Source organism: Bombus bifarius, unplaced genomic scaffold (assembly GCF_011952205.1).
Source record: "Bombus bifarius isolate JDL3187 unplaced genomic scaffold, Bbif_JDL3187 scf7180000008194, whole genome shotgun sequence".
Lineage (NCBI taxonomy): Eukaryota > Metazoa > Arthropoda > Insecta > Hymenoptera > Apidae > Bombus > Bombus bifarius.
The window spans coordinates 198,907-214,666 of record NW_022884502.1 but is presented as its reverse complement, the minus strand read 5'-3'; the positions used below and the strand labels follow the sequence as shown (position 1 = coordinate 214,666).

General features: G+C 37.9%; 1 protein-coding gene across 1 annotated transcript; it reads left to right on the top strand.

The window, feature by feature from the left end:
* The first annotated feature begins 3,541 nt into the window (after nucleotides 1-3,541).
* LOC117209874 lies at nucleotides 3,542-15,698 on the top strand. The gene is made up of 11 exons (XM_033452314.1): nucleotides 3,542-3,792; nucleotides 5,100-5,239; nucleotides 6,694-6,864; nucleotides 7,075-7,282; nucleotides 7,375-7,499; nucleotides 7,874-8,007; nucleotides 8,078-8,343; nucleotides 8,439-8,583; nucleotides 8,875-12,336; nucleotides 12,430-14,730; nucleotides 15,171-15,698. The coding sequence occupies exons 1-11, from the start codon at nucleotides 3,608-3,610 to the stop codon at nucleotides 15,624-15,626; spliced, it is 7,593 nt and encodes a 2,530-aa protein (XP_033308205.1). The 5' UTR covers nucleotides 3,542-3,607; the 3' UTR covers nucleotides 15,627-15,698.
* Nucleotides 15,699-15,760: the final 62 nt, after the last annotated feature.

The following is a 15,760-nucleotide window of genomic DNA, read 5'->3' as shown; positions in this document are numbered from 1 at the left end:
CGACGAGAGGTTCGTGTACCACCATCTTCGAGCGGACTTGTGCGATTTTTTGGATAGAGATTCCGTGAACACGGTACTGGCTGTCGCTCGATCCTGCAAAACTCCATTATATTACACGCTAATCGCCAAAGGATGGTCTCGTCGCATAGAAAGCGACATTCTCTCCGACGCTAAATCCAATTTACTTTACGCAGATGCTATAAATTCTTGTTGGCAAAAAATTTCAAACCGTTTCCATGTTACCGGCGGCGAGCGTGTGAATAATTTAGACAAAGCGACTCCCGACTCAAATTGAATGTTGGTGTCGCTCGAGACCTAAGGTCGTTCGAAATTTCCTTTAAAAATGGAGATAAAAATGCGAATCGGCTAACTCGCTCTAGGAACGAGCGCACGACGCAAAAAAAAAAAGAAAGAGGCTGCAATAAGCGCGCATTCTATTTTTCGATCGTTATTCCCGGCGATTCGAGTAACAGCTTGTTTGACCGTGTTGCGACATCGCGACGTGTACGTAGATCACACCTGTACCGTGCCCGGTATCTTCGTAAATTCGTTGAATCGAGAAGCAATACTATAGATGCCTATAATTACTAATGTTATACGTTTCTTATACAACAACAAAATAAAAAAAAAAAGAGGAAGTTGAAAAAGGATTAGAGAAAAACTCGCGTACACACGCACATCAGACACTGTATATGTATTTAACAATCAGAGTTACACAAGCACACCGCGCGATAACGAAACGAAAAGGACGGAAACATCGATGCCCATCTCGTCGATGTTCCTTCTTACGATCGGCGCGAAAAAATAGAAAAAATGAAAAAAAAATCCAAAAAAAAAAAAGGTATGAAAATATGTTACTCTCAACCTCGAACTCGAAAAACTCTGTAATTGCGACGCGTACGTTCACACATCGATCTCTGTGTAATTTTATATTTCGACGTTCGAAGATGCGAAGCACTTTTAGCTGCATGCAACGACCAATAATTATCGTAATCGTTAATCGTGTAGAGTTGCACCGAAAATAGAGGAACGATGTAAAAGGAACGGTTAAACGTGGTAGAAAGAAGGGAATAAAATAAAGAGAAAATTGAGAGGAAGGAGAAGGGCATATGGAGTCGTTCGAAATGCCCAAAAATCGCACGAAGCTTGCTCGGCAGATAAGAAAAGCGGGTTCGCGGAGAACGTACGATGAAGAATAGCATCGAAGAGGGGAATAGTAAAAGATCTCTTGTATGAGTTATAGAACGCTTAGCGGCTGAATCACTGGAACACGAATGGGTTGATTGTTAAGAATGAAATATTAATGTAACATGCGAAGAAGAGAATAAGTAACGCCGGATGGTGGATGATGATGATAATATTATATATTGTTGTTAGATCATGTATAATATATATACACATAAACATTGATATAAAAATAAAGTAACCTAGATATTAAGCGACCACTTATTCACACGTTACATAAACACATACGTACACGTACCCTGTGCACATGAAAGTTAACCGTTTATTTAGCGAATTAAACGACTACGCAAAAAAGAAAAACGCAAGAAGATTCCTTTTAAATCGTTTCTTTTGCCATTTCGATAAACCGTCTCGGCATTTTATTCCCTGTGTGATAATCGAAATCTTTCTTTCACCACGGAGATTTCTTCGAAGGTTAACGTACAGTACCGAATAATTATTCGAACGATACATCCTTCGTGTTTCGTTTAATCTCAATTACGAGCGTTTTTCTATTTTTATCTACGATTATTTATAGAAACGTTGAACGCTATTCTATTACATTATTGACTAAAAATTGTGCGTTAAATTTAAATTGTTCAAGAAACTTTAAACTCCAAAGGGATTTAAATTGTTAAATTTCGATTTGAAATTGAAAACTTCAAAAGTAAATTAAAAGATTTTTATTCGGATTCTTAAATTAAAGAAAGATTAGAATTATTCCACTAACTAATAATTCGAATAATTATGACGGATAACGTACATACACGGAAAATCGATCTCGGAGATTGATGAGTAGGCGTGTGAAATTTTCAAATAGGTAAAACGTTTGCCCGTGCCAAATAAAAGGTTAATAGAGGTGCGAACACAGATCACAGGCATCGTTCACACACATGCAGGAACACGACACGATACGACACGACAGGACACACGATTTCGTAGCTGTACCCGTGAGCATCCCCCGTCAAACCAATCCCTGGGCATGGTCTCGGCTCTTGGTTACGCGTAAAAAATGCATAGAGTCCTATACTCTCTATTCGTCCCTCCTCTTGACCCTTGAAACGACGACAGAAGAAAAGAAAAGGAGTCGAGGCTTCTTTAGGTCGCGTCACTCGTCGATCTTTCTTCTCGATAGAAAGGAAAGAAAATTTCAAGTATCAAATAGGAGGCGACAGCCACGAATCAGAGTCGAAAGCTTGTACGAAACGAGAAACGAAGCGGGGATAAAATCAAAAAGGAGAAAAGAGATGGATAATCGAGCTTTCCTCTTCCTACGTTGTACGAGAGATTCACGGCGTTTCTTTTGGCTTTCACGGCGGAAGAGATGAAACACAAATTGCGAGAAAAACAAACGAGGATTAACAAAAAGAAAAAAAAGTAAAAAAAAAATGATAAAGCATGAAGACGATTTTTAGGGGCGCGCCTCATCGTTATAGCTCTTAATACGATAGTAATATTACGAGTAATAAACAAAAGTGAATTAATCAGAATATGCGTTTATGTTATTTAGTTCTAAAAAAAATGAAAAAAATGTAATAAAAGTCAATCGTGTTACCAACCCGATCGTCTATTTATTTATTAATCTACCTTTATCAACGACATCTTTCCTTACAAAGTATTCCAACACTTGCAAACATTTTTTAGTAACATATTATGTGTCTCGCGTGAAACATTTTTCTGAAATTTTATTAGAACCGCATTAGAATTAAACCCAAATTTTTAACGTTTTTCGGTTTTTAATTAAATTAAGAGTATTTATGTTCATATATATTTACACGGAGATCTATTGATGTACAGTGGCAAAAGCGTTTCAAATTTAATACAGAACATTGTACAAAAACTGCGAGCTTATCCTGCCTATCGATTAACAAAACGGTGATTAGCAAGCTGGTTGCGATGATTATTATCTTGTAACTTCCACGTACATTTTCGAACCGATTTCTTTCAACGGTATAATCGCGGCAATCCTATTACGTATCTCTCGCCACAGCAACAGTGAAGTTTCAAAATATGTTATACAATACACGTAAAAGTTTCCTACGAAGAGTGTTCGAACACTTTCATGAACGTATATTACACTTTAAAACGCTTAGTTCCATTTATCACGATGACGTAGGAATTTCAACAATCAACCGGTACATTCCGCTGTGCGTGCAGTTCGCGCTACTCCCAATTTCTTTTTACACAATTCGTAGCGATTTCGAAAGCGTTCAAACGTGCTACTTGTCAATCGATGCCATTTATTATTTTCCAAACAATCGTTCTTCAGTACGAATAAAAACCTTCCCGCGAAACGTTCCAAACGAACCAAAACAGTTTTTCAAGTACGAAATGGAAAGTTTCCTGAATTGATTCGAGTGGCAAAACTAAATCGATCGACAAAATGAAATATTTCAAGCAGAGCTTCTTCTTCTTCTTCTTATTCGTTCTGTATGATCTCGTGATCGGTTCTCTAACCGAGGAGATAACGTTGAACGTCAACTTGAAAGAACCCATCGCTGTAACCGATGAGAAGTTCCTCAGTCTTACCATTGATCCAGTAACCCTATTAGCCGGGAATGCGCTAAGGTACGTACGTTGAATTTATAACGCTCTCATATCGGCTTTTTACGGTAGCTAACCTTGTTCCATGATAAATGCGGTTATCCTGCTTCGTGACTGAATTTAGAAGATTTTGAAAGCGGCGTCGAATATAAATTCAAACTTAATGATGAATATTTCGCGCGCGATAACGACGCAATCTCGCGAAGAAAAAAGAAAAGAAACGACCGCGAAACAATTCGAGATCAATTTAAAACCAATCAATAGAATGCCAGGCACCGATAGCTCGTAGAAAAAACTTTCGGAATAACTGTACACGTATAACCTTTGAACGAAACGCAAATCCAATCTAGCTTCGACGAAATGAAGCGTGTACGTGTTTTAATTTAAATTTCAACCACCGCCGTCTCTTGCCAGTACTGGTGTTATCGATCCTCGAAGAAATCGAAGTAGCGCGGAAACTACGTGAAAATCTTATAAAATCTCCGATAAAATCTTGTATGATTGAGAGAAGACACGCTTATGCGTGCCGAGTTATTCACAAGTACGTCCGAGGACTACAGGGGAAGAGGCTGATGAATCACATTTTTCACTTCTTACTGGACAGAAGCTTTAACGTTCGATGCATTCAATCAAACTAATCTCGTATTACCGAAATTGTCTTTCCATTTGATCTTGGAGGTGGACGTGTATTTTTCTACTCTCTTGATAATTTAAAAAATATTCCTTGTCATAATATGAAAATATTGAAAAATATTCAAATATCGTTTGTTTTAAGAATTATGTCTTTGGTTGCACCTTCCTTCAATGGAAACTGGCTCTCTCCATTTCTAGCTATTTTATATCAAAATATTCCTTTCGCGTATCGTGCTTTTTTCTCTGTGATCCTCGCGTGGACACTTTGCTTGATTTATATCAACAATATACGAATGTTAATGGAATATACGGTTTAATGGGCTAAAGTGACGATCAAAAGGAATAATTGCTATCTCTTTGTACAGAACTAACTGATACATGTGATGCAAAACTTAAATTATTCATTTAAAACCTTGTCGATACAGTACTCAAATTAAATACACGAATCTTCCAAGTTTCAACCTTTCGTCACAGTGTAATTAATTTATCAATAAAATGACGTAATGTTCAGTATGTATCATTTAAAAGACAGGTTTAATAAATATATAAATATATATTTCTAATTTTACAACTAGATTAAATTCTGTCAAAGAGAAGCAAGCGTTCGTATTCTCAAGTACGTAGTGTGTATATCTAGGACCAGATTGCCTAACATTATCGTATCTTTAACATGCGAATCGTGGTCGTTGCAATTTCAGCACGGATTTCGAGAGAAGCATAAACATGGCTAAAGCCTTAGGTCCTGCATATTTACGATTCGCCGGACCATATTCTCTTCCCTACTTTGGCGATAAGAATTCTCAAGACAAAGAGGATAACAGAAAAACAATACTATCTGGTGAGCTCAATTGTCATCTCTTTAATCCTTTCAGCTTATTTAAATAAACCATATACTAACTAATTAAACCGTAAATGTATTTATTTTCGGTAACACCAATTTCAAGTCTTCTTTACACAAACATCAGAGAAAGCTCTATTTCTATTATTTTAATAATTAAGATATCAAAGAAACATTTTTCTGACAATTCGAAAGATACTCGGTTGGCAAAGGAAATATTTATATCCTATATTATAAAATCGAGTCAAAATACAATAGTTGGCTGACTTACGGACGGAAATGTACATAATCCACTCAGTTCGCCAGTTAGTAGATTCTCCTTCCATATACATTCTGCTAACTTGACTACGATACAGCCGATATACGGACCATTATCATGGTTAATTTAGGCAGTAATGTAACGGACGGCGGCCTACAAAGGATCCATATGCATCCGTTCACTTCAAAGTTACATTAACAACGAAACGCCTGCCACACATCTTCCTCGGCCAATTTCGCCGCCGATACAACACCGTGGTCAGCCAGTTGCAGAAACTGCCTGAATTAACCTAAACAATGCTTCGTGCACCAGTGCGCGTCCATACACGATACAGACGCGACGTGTTTTGCGAAGAGAAACGAGAAGGTTTACGTACCATAGTTAGACACACATGCATACCATCAACATTCCATCTCGAACTGTAGACACCTGTTTCGTTCGCGGTTACCTCGCGTTACCTCAGCCACTCTCGCTGATTACGTGCAAACCTTACACGCCTGTACCAAGGTGCAAACGTTAGCCACCTAACGAGCTTAGTAATTTAACATTCGCTGCGTGACTCTACGACGTAATCCGATCCGACGCGGTACCAAACTCCGTGTCTTCCACCTGAACCAAATTTCAACCTTTGTGTAGCCTATTTATCATACCTAGTGTACATTCGATGGCGCAAATGAATAGGTCGATCGAAAGAGAAGTTGTAATTGGAAAAGCGTGGAATTCTAAGAAATTTTGAACCTTCTTTAGTTAGGTTGTCTATTGATACAGCGGCTTATACCAGGACCAATTAATTGTACCGTGTAATGTAAGTATCACTTCGTTTTATATTAAATATCGTGTATTAAATTGTTTCGAGATAATTTGTTCCAAGTCTACGCAAAATGAAAAATACAAGTGTAAAGATATAATATACAGAATTAATTTATTTAATTTTTCAGTATATTTTGCTAGCTCGTGACTACCATAGTAAAGTAATTTTAAACAATACTTTTGCTCTTAGAAATAATTATAGGAACTGAACTTGTAACGAATAAGTAATTAATCGTACTGGACTAGAAATCAATCTTGTTATTCCTAAGGACTGTTTGTTATAGTGTTCGTTCCTCGTAGAACCGTTCGCTGTGACATACTATATCATATTCTACGTAAAACCATCACCGTATTCTGTTCTATCAATGACGTTTCGTGATCGTAGAGTCAGATTGGGTTGCAGCCCATCAGTGGGCAGGAAAGGCAGGATTGGATGTGATCGACTGCATTTCGCCAGACATTCGACAAAAGGAATCGGAGGAATCCGAAGATCCGGAAGAAATAATTTCTTTTAGCGACCATATGCATTTTAACGCCAGCTGGCAACTAGGATATGGTAAATTAATTCAGCCAGTCGAAACGTTCGAGCCAGAATCAAAAGTTACATTCGTCAATTCCAGAAGTTTCTTCGTTAAAAATTAAACGAATCGCTTGCGTAACAAATTTGAGAAATTTACGAACGATGGAGTTGATCAGTTTGACTTTTGACAGACTCGTTCGTTCAACCATGGAAAGGAGGAGATCTACTTTAAGCTCGATTTTCCAGAATGCCAAATTAGATGCGATCTATCAGCCGATGATTTAGGAAGGCAGACGATGGCTTTGCGAAAAGTACTCAACGAATTTCCTAGATATTCGAACAGTATCGTTACTGGCCCCGATGTCGTGGCTTATAACACCGATAAACAACGAAAATATCTTCGAGATTACTTCAGCGTCGCCGCGCCTGCACTTTCGGCGATCACCTGGCATCCGTAAATTTCTTATCGTTACAGACTTAATAAAATTTCCTGCGCATCGTTTCACGTGGAAATATTAAATCGATACTATTTTAAATTGATTGCAGCGTGTTTGCCAGCATCACTTTGGGGAATGGAGGAGCTTTCATACATCAGGATAATTTAGAGCAGGATAAAGAAGAGATGTTCAGAGTTATAGGTCGTTTCATACAGAATAAACCATTATGGATTGGTAAGAAATTTCCGATAGATAGTTGCGTGTCAGAAATTTCTTGTGGACGTATTAATCGAAAGGTTCATAACAAAATGAACGCTTCTCCGTATTTGCCTTTCGCCAGCAGAGCAAAGGAATACCCTGACATCTTTCATTCTCAAATGAATGAAAGTTTTCAAACAAGTTACACGTCGCGTCACATAATCTTTCCAATGTATCTGCAATTATACGATAGGAGACTTATATCTAACTAAATCATAGAGTTGCGGACCTCGTGACAGAGGTTTCCATAGAAGCGGTTAATTTATTTTCCAGAATATCGATTTTTGACAACGCTTAAAAATGCATCGTCGATAACATACAATCGTTAATTGTTATTATTTCGTTGAAAGCCGAGTCCAATCCAGAAGAATGCAAAAATTTATTCATCGGAGCGCTCGTTCTGACAAGAAGACTAGGAAACGCGGCAAAGATAAATGTAAAGGTGTTCATGAGGCAACCGATAAACCTGACACGACCGACGCCAGTAAGTTTCTCAAAACATGAACGAATCCTCTCGTCAGAAATCGATGATGAACACGTCGATCTATACACAGAATTACTGGGTGTCGTTGCTTCACAAGACTCTCGTTGGACGAGAAGTATTCGATGCAAAGATTCAAACCAGCAACGAGAATCACGTCTACCTGTATTGCCAATGCGCGAAAGCCTCGAATAAATACGAGAAAGGATCTATCGTGATCTTTGGCGTGAATTTAAGTCCTGAAGATGCCACGATTAATTTCCAAGCAGCCAAAATTACCACTGTTCACGAATACGTTCTTTCGCCGGGTTTCGATGCTGCTAACAGAATGTTTGCCGAGTGAGTACTGCGATCGATATGAAAAATTTTATTATTTGATATAAAAATATGAAATATTTTACTTTGCCGTATACGTATGTTCCGTCGCTGTTTAGAACTATTTTCTTAAACAATAAATTGCTGACTTTAACCAACGACACCGTTCCTGAGATATATCCAAATGTATTGAACGATACAAAAGGTGTGGATCTTCGCCTGCAGTCGGGCGATATTGGTTTTTGGGTTGTTCCTAATCTACAGGTAAATAATAAAGCACATTTCTCTATCGTTTTATTTATGTATAGAGTGTCTCGTAAAAGTATTTGAACGTTTGTGAAAATTTTGTATAAATACATCACACGCGTTATAACGTCAGAACGTTTTAAATTTACAATACGAAAGTAATTTCTAAGACAATGTTATAAATTTCTACGTACGTTTGCAGATTAGTTTCGAATTTAAAACAATTGTGTTATATCACAGAGAAATTGTAAAAACTGTTATAGCGAGCCGCTGTATATTGCAGTCAAATGAATTGTCTGATTCTTGCAGGTAAAATCTTGCATGGAGAGCGACGTAACACAAAAGAAGGAAACTCTTGTAGAAAGAGAAATTCTAGAAAACCTGGGAAAGGCGAGGGATGTAAGAATACGCGTGACCAAATCTGTGAAAGATCAAGCAACCATAAAAAACGAAAAACAGAGACAGAGAAGTAACATCGCAATATATAAGTCGAATATAAAAAGGGAACTCAAAAGACTGAGGAGATTCGTGAAAAAGAAATTGGACGATTACGAGAGTAGATCGCTACTGAATGTCAGAGGATTATCTAACGAGGAAACTAGCGAAATCTCGAAGCAACCTGAAGAAAGCGTACAAGATGGATTGCAAGAATTCAAGGAACGTCTTTTGCGTTTCAAAAACCTACTGGATTCGAGCGATACGAAGATTGGACTGAAAAAACCGATAAGCGATCTCATCACAGACGCGATTTCTCTAATGTTGAAGGTACAGGATACTCTAAGAAGCATGAAGAGTAAACCCGGAAGTAACGAAAACCGAGTAAAATCATCTCGCAGCGTAAAAGAGTCTCTGAATACATTGTACGATCGTTTGACTCGCACTAACTTGGACGAGTCGATCGATCCTCGAGAGAACAAGATGGATCAAGGATCTAAAAGGACTAAGAGGGATCTACTCGTCGAGATTGGGGAATCTGTGGACAGTCTTTTGCGAAAAGGACCCAGAGACGACGACGTCGAAGAACGTAAATGTGATTCAAAGATTGGATGGTTGAAGAATATTAAAAAAAAAACGCGACCGAGTCTCGTGCAATTTGAAAGCGACGACAGTGGAGAAAGCACTTTACGCAAGATTTTTGATCCGGTGGAAGATTTTTCAAACGACGATGTATTTTTTGAAGATTCCTCTCTAAACAGAGACTATGATTACGTCTTCGCTGGAAACTCTCCTTTGAATAAGGATTGCTCGAGGAACGATGAACAGAGAAATCGAAAGATCGAAGGAAATTCTCGGAAGAAACCTTCGAAGATGGATTACCTGAACGATCATCTATGGACTGAACTTGATGACACTGATGATTATCCTTTTTACGATCCCATAGATTTCATCGAAGACTCAAGGCCCTGGAATGATCCAATGGAAGTAGCTTTGGAAGACTCTACCGAACTGTCGGAAGAGCAAATCTACGAACCTTTGAAAAATAATGAGTTTGACAATGAGGACGAATCTAGAATAATAGGAATTGAATCAAACGAAGATCACGAAGCTCAGGATGACTATTACGAATCAAATAATTTTCCAAGGAACCATAGACTCGTATATGGCCCTTTGACCGATCCTGATGCATTTATTATGAAAACCTATGGGTCTGGAAAAAATAACAGAGCTGGTAATGAGAAGGAATTTAGGGTCGTAGGAAGCCAATCAAACAGAGTTCAGAGAGTACAAGGCGATAAAAGTAGATTAAAAGGAACGAATGATTACTATGAATGTACTGATTTTCCTAAAAACCATAGACCTACATATGGCCCTTTAATCGTACCAGACGCAACCGTTCTTCGATATACTTTGACTAGACAGCCATCCAATAAAAGGAAGAATTACGCAAATGAAAAAGCTTCTTCTGATTACTACTTAAGGTCTATTCTGAAAGGATTCGATTTCCCGATCGAGGCTGATCATCCTAGAAATAAAAAACTTAAAAGGGAAAGCAAAGATTTGCACGCTGTACTCGATCAAGAAATGATTAACGAAGACGACGCGAACTCGAAAAATTGCAACTGCAGAGTCATCAGACACTCGAAAGGTCGATCGAAGAGAGAAGCTATCGAGTCAATGGAATCTGAAATAGAACAAATCCCAATGGAGGCGAGCGTGGGTTTTAGAAAAGACATAGTTAAATCAGGTGTACGCGAGGATGCAGACGTAGAGGTGTTCTCAGAAATCAGAGAGGAGCTTTTAGAGAAAATAAAGTCGCAAGCCGAACCTTCAAAGCCGAAGACTGGTCGAGATACAAAGACACCGTTACAAATTGAAGCTAGCACAGAGCATTTCAATGCAAATACAGCTTCATCGATCCTACGCGATGATTCGGACAAAGAAGAATTTTCAGAATTCAAAGACTCGCCTATAGAAAATGCAGAATCGTCAAATGAATCTGCGAGCAAGAAAATCGCACAAGATAGAGAAGAGGCGTCATCGGAAATTGAGAAAGAGGAAAATATTGGGCCAAAGTTTGAGTCAAATATTCCCTCTCTGCAAAGCAGATCAGATCTTAAATTTTATTCTCAAATCCTACCTACTGATCAATCGACAATTTTAGACTCGAAAGAACAGACGAGCTCAACCGGATCTTTGGAAACATTGAAACACGACGAGAAAGTGTTTTTTCATGGACAATCCGATAAAAAGAATGAAGAGAACACATCGACTTCTACTACAAGGTATACTGCGGTTGATCAAAGATATTCTACGCCCGATCAAGGATATTCTACGCCCTTCGTCGTTGAAGAGTTTGCAAAGGAAAAGGGAGAAACTGAGGAGGCTGAAGAAGCTGAGACTCGGAAGGTAGAGAGTTTAAGCACGACAGTCAAGACGGCCACTTTATCAGAGGAAACTATCGAGGAAGAATCTGAAAACAATTACGATAACGGCAACGCTGTCGGAGCAAGCTCGAAACGAGAGGTTAAACTGGAGCAAGTTCCCCATGAAAAAGTGAGGCTCGCAAACCGACCTCGCTTACCTAAACAAAGCAAGAAGCAGACGAAATTAAATGTTTCTAAGCCTCAAGAATCTAAACTATGGAAGAGAATAAGAACACTGAAGGCGATAAGGGATCTGTTTCGTAAATTGAAAGAGTCGGGCACTATATCTGTCCCAAGGTTGAGACCGTCTAAGTATGAGGAGCAACGAAGAAATCGAACGGAACGGCTTAAACAATTACGAAAGAAATTAAGTGACAAAGTACAAGTGACGTTAAAGAAATACGAAAAAGGTGACGACGATATGGTAGAAAAGGAAAAGAGCGAGCAGAAGAGAAGTCTGAGAAGGAGAGAGGTTTGGGAGACGGTCAGAACCAGCGAAGATTTTGCAGATATGATCGATCGCGAGAGATTAGCGTATATATTAATGTACCCACCAATGAAACACGATTTGAAAAGAGAAGCCAGTACGAGCGACGAGGTGGAAACGATAGAAGTACCAGTAACTGAGATTATCAGAGCGAAAAATGTCAGACAAAGAGTTTTTACTCCCGATAATCGAAGAAACTTTCGCGATACTACGATTATAGAACATCCTAATCCTGATAAATTAAAAGAGAAGATCATACAATTGACTAATTTATATCAGAGTAAAATATCAAGAGGAGGAAGATCTGATGAAAATAAGGGGAATGATAAGGTTTATTTTGCTTTGGTGGAAGACGTACAAAGACCACGAATATTTTATTACGAGGAAGATCCGGAAAATGAAGGGAAGAGGAATATGCGGGTAATTCATTTGTTTCTTATTGTCTTTCATCAGGATCCTTCTTTATTTAATTAATTGTACACATTGTTTTCATTTAATTAACTTGCTCAACAGGCACTGTCGTCGCGTCCCTTCTACAATAGCAAGTACAGGCACAATCGACTGATACAGAAACCTCACCGGGAAAGTCTTAAAGCCGCTCAATATACTAAGGAAGAATCAGATGAATTCCCCGGGGGCAAAGAAATATACATAATCGATCCCTCCGAGTACAAAGGAGGGCATCCTTCGTTGCAGTTGTACAGTCCATCGACGTCGAGAATCAATTCACGGGTAAAGATCGCTCCGAAAAATAAGTACGAAGTCAGTTGGGATCCTATTTCGAGCTCCGAGCCTTACAGAATTCGTCAAACAACTGACAAACGCGAAGGAAGAATGCCAAGTGAAAATTCTCAAGAGCCGTCGAAGAGCGCTGAAAAACTTTTACAAATTTTGATCGAAAACCTCGACTCGGAGACTACTGACAAACTTTTTAAGAAATTAACAGGACGCAGTGTAGCGGACGATAAAGGCGAACATTTCACCAATTCGATTTCAAAATCGAAAAAAGAAACCGGAAGAAGACAATCAGAGGAAGATGAGCAGCTCGAGATAATTTTTGAAAGCAAGGAGAATTCTAAGGAAAGTGTGTCTATGGATGATAATACCCAAGGCGCCAAGAGACGGAGGAAAAACTATCGAGATGTGTCGCAAGAAAAACTATCGGAAGAAAGTGTAGAAAAGGATGAAGAGTCCGAAAAAATTTCTGAAAGTAGGGAGAATTCTAAGGAAAGTGTGTCTTTGGATGATGATACACAAGGTAACAGGAGACAGAGGGAAAACTATCGAGATGTTTCGGAAGAAAATGTGGAAGAAGATGAGAAATTCCACAACATTCCTGAAAGTAGGGAGAATTCTAAGGAGAGTGTGTCTTTGGATGATAATACACAAGGCAGCAGGAGACAGAGGGAAAACTATCGGGATGTTTCGGGAGAAAATGTGGAAGAAGATGAGAAGTTCGACAACATTCCTGAAAGTAGGGAGAATTCTAAGGAGAGTGTGTCTTTGGATGATAATACACAAGGCAGCAGGAGACAGAGGGAAAACTATCGGGATGTTTCGGCAGAAAATGTGGAAGAAGATGAGAAGTTCGACAACATTCCTGAAAGTAGAGAGAATTCTAAGGAAAGTGTGTCTTTGGATGATAATACACAAGGCAGCAGGAGACAGAGGGAAAACTATCGAGATGTTTCGGGAGAAAAACTATCGGAAGAAAATGTCGATGAGGATAAAGTAGACGAAGAGTTCGAAAAAGTTTCTGAAAGTAGAGAGAACTCTAATCAAAGTATATCTTTGGATGATGATACACAAGGCAGCGGGAGACAGAGGGGAAACTACGGAGATGTTTCGAAGGAAAAACTGTCGGAAGAAAATTTGGACGAAGGTAAAGAAAATGAGGAGTTCGAAAATATTTCTGTAGGTAGAAAGAATTCTAAGGAAAACGTGTCTTTGGATGATGATACACAAAACAGCAGAAGACAGGGGGAAAACTATGAAGATGTTTCGGGGGAAGAAATACAAACTGAAAGAGAGGATGTTTCTGAAACGCTGATTCCTGAAGAAAATGCCACAAACGCTAATATTTCTGAAGGAGATTCAGAAGAAGAAGCAACGCACATACGAATACGGAGAAATGCGAATACTAGATCAAAAGAAGAATATTTGAAGTCTGTGCCTTCGATTTTAATGCGTAAAATATCGAAAGCAAGCCAGAAGACTGAATTGGATAACTATTTACATGTAAAACAGAGTCCAGGAAAGATCTCTGGTGAAAATCCATCTAAACTGAGAATTGAAAAAGCGAAAGAACGTTTCAACGTAGTTCCTGATAAAAAATTCTACGGTAAAGCGGTAGCAAATATAAAGAAACAGATTTATTTAACGAAAAGAAGCAATAACGATGAATTTAAAAAATATCGATATTTTCCTAAAAATCTGAAAATTACAAGTACTTTGCCATCGAGGTCATATAATTCCTTTACTAAGAAAAACTCTGTCGATCCGTATAAAAAACTATTTGAAGACTACCAAAATGAGTCAGACTTCATAGAGAAAGGATCAGAATTAAGAAAAAACAAAAAACGTTCAGTCGATGCTTCGTACAAGGATGGAAATGTATCCAACGTGCAAGAACTTGGCAATGAAAAGAAAAATGAAAGGAATAAGAAAAGTAACAAGGAGGTGGATTTAAAAGAGGAATCACTTTCTAATAAACGTGAAGTATTAATGGTGCTGCCGTGGGTAAAAAGGTCCAGCAGACCGCGGAGAGAAACGATAGATCAAGAGAAGATCGGCAAGAATAATAAAGCGGATAAGGTAAGGCTTCACCCTTTGTCTTTGTAATAAAATGACAAAGAACTCGGAATAAACGATTTTCAAACTAATTATCTCTAAATTTAAAAGTGCAAAAATCCATAGAATAAGAGAAAAAATCCGTAAGAATACGAATACAAAAAAATAAAAATATATAAAATATCGAAAGTAATAAAATAGTCGTAATAATATTTAGCGAACGAAGCGAATCTCTGCTTAAATTCTATTTCTTTAATTATATTCATAAAAGTATGAATTTTCACGTTCATTCTCAGCTTTATAATTACCTACCTATATGATAATATTCATGGTACTATTATATTCATTGATTCGCCCGAATCTCTCTCAAGCTATACTGTTAAAGATTGAAAAACGAATAATAGCGATTTTGTTTTATCTTCTATATTAAAATTTGCATAAAATTCAAATGGTTTTCTTTCAAGGTACAACCATTTGTATTGCAACATCTAGACGGATCCTACAACCCAAAGAACCCGATATCCGGTCAAATCGATGACGTCGAAAAATCGCTGATTCAGAAGATACCACTTGAAAAATTTACGGCGAAAGGGAATATTAACAGGAGGAAAAATATAAAAAGAAATAAAAAAGACGATGATGGATTGTCGTCGCTTCTACAGAAAAGCATACCAAAGTTAGGGAACGTTGTGGTCAATGGGTTAAATAAAGCAGAGAATTTTACTGGATCGGTGGAACAGTTAATTTTGAATCTGGATGAGAAGTATAACAAGACGCTGAAAGACGAACCACGAGGCAATTCTACAATGTCAGTTGACCCTGATCAGAGTATTTTTCACAATGCGATAGTGAACGTGAAGAAGTTTTTTATATTACTTAATGGTATCACTAATATTCTTCGAGATATCCATAATCCGTAATAATATATTTTTTCATTATTAAACGCTACGTAATTTATAAGATATATATCCTGATTTTCTATCCACGCTATTTTTGTAACTTAACTTTTTAATATTTTAATATCTTTGATCAAATAAAGATTACTGTAAATCAT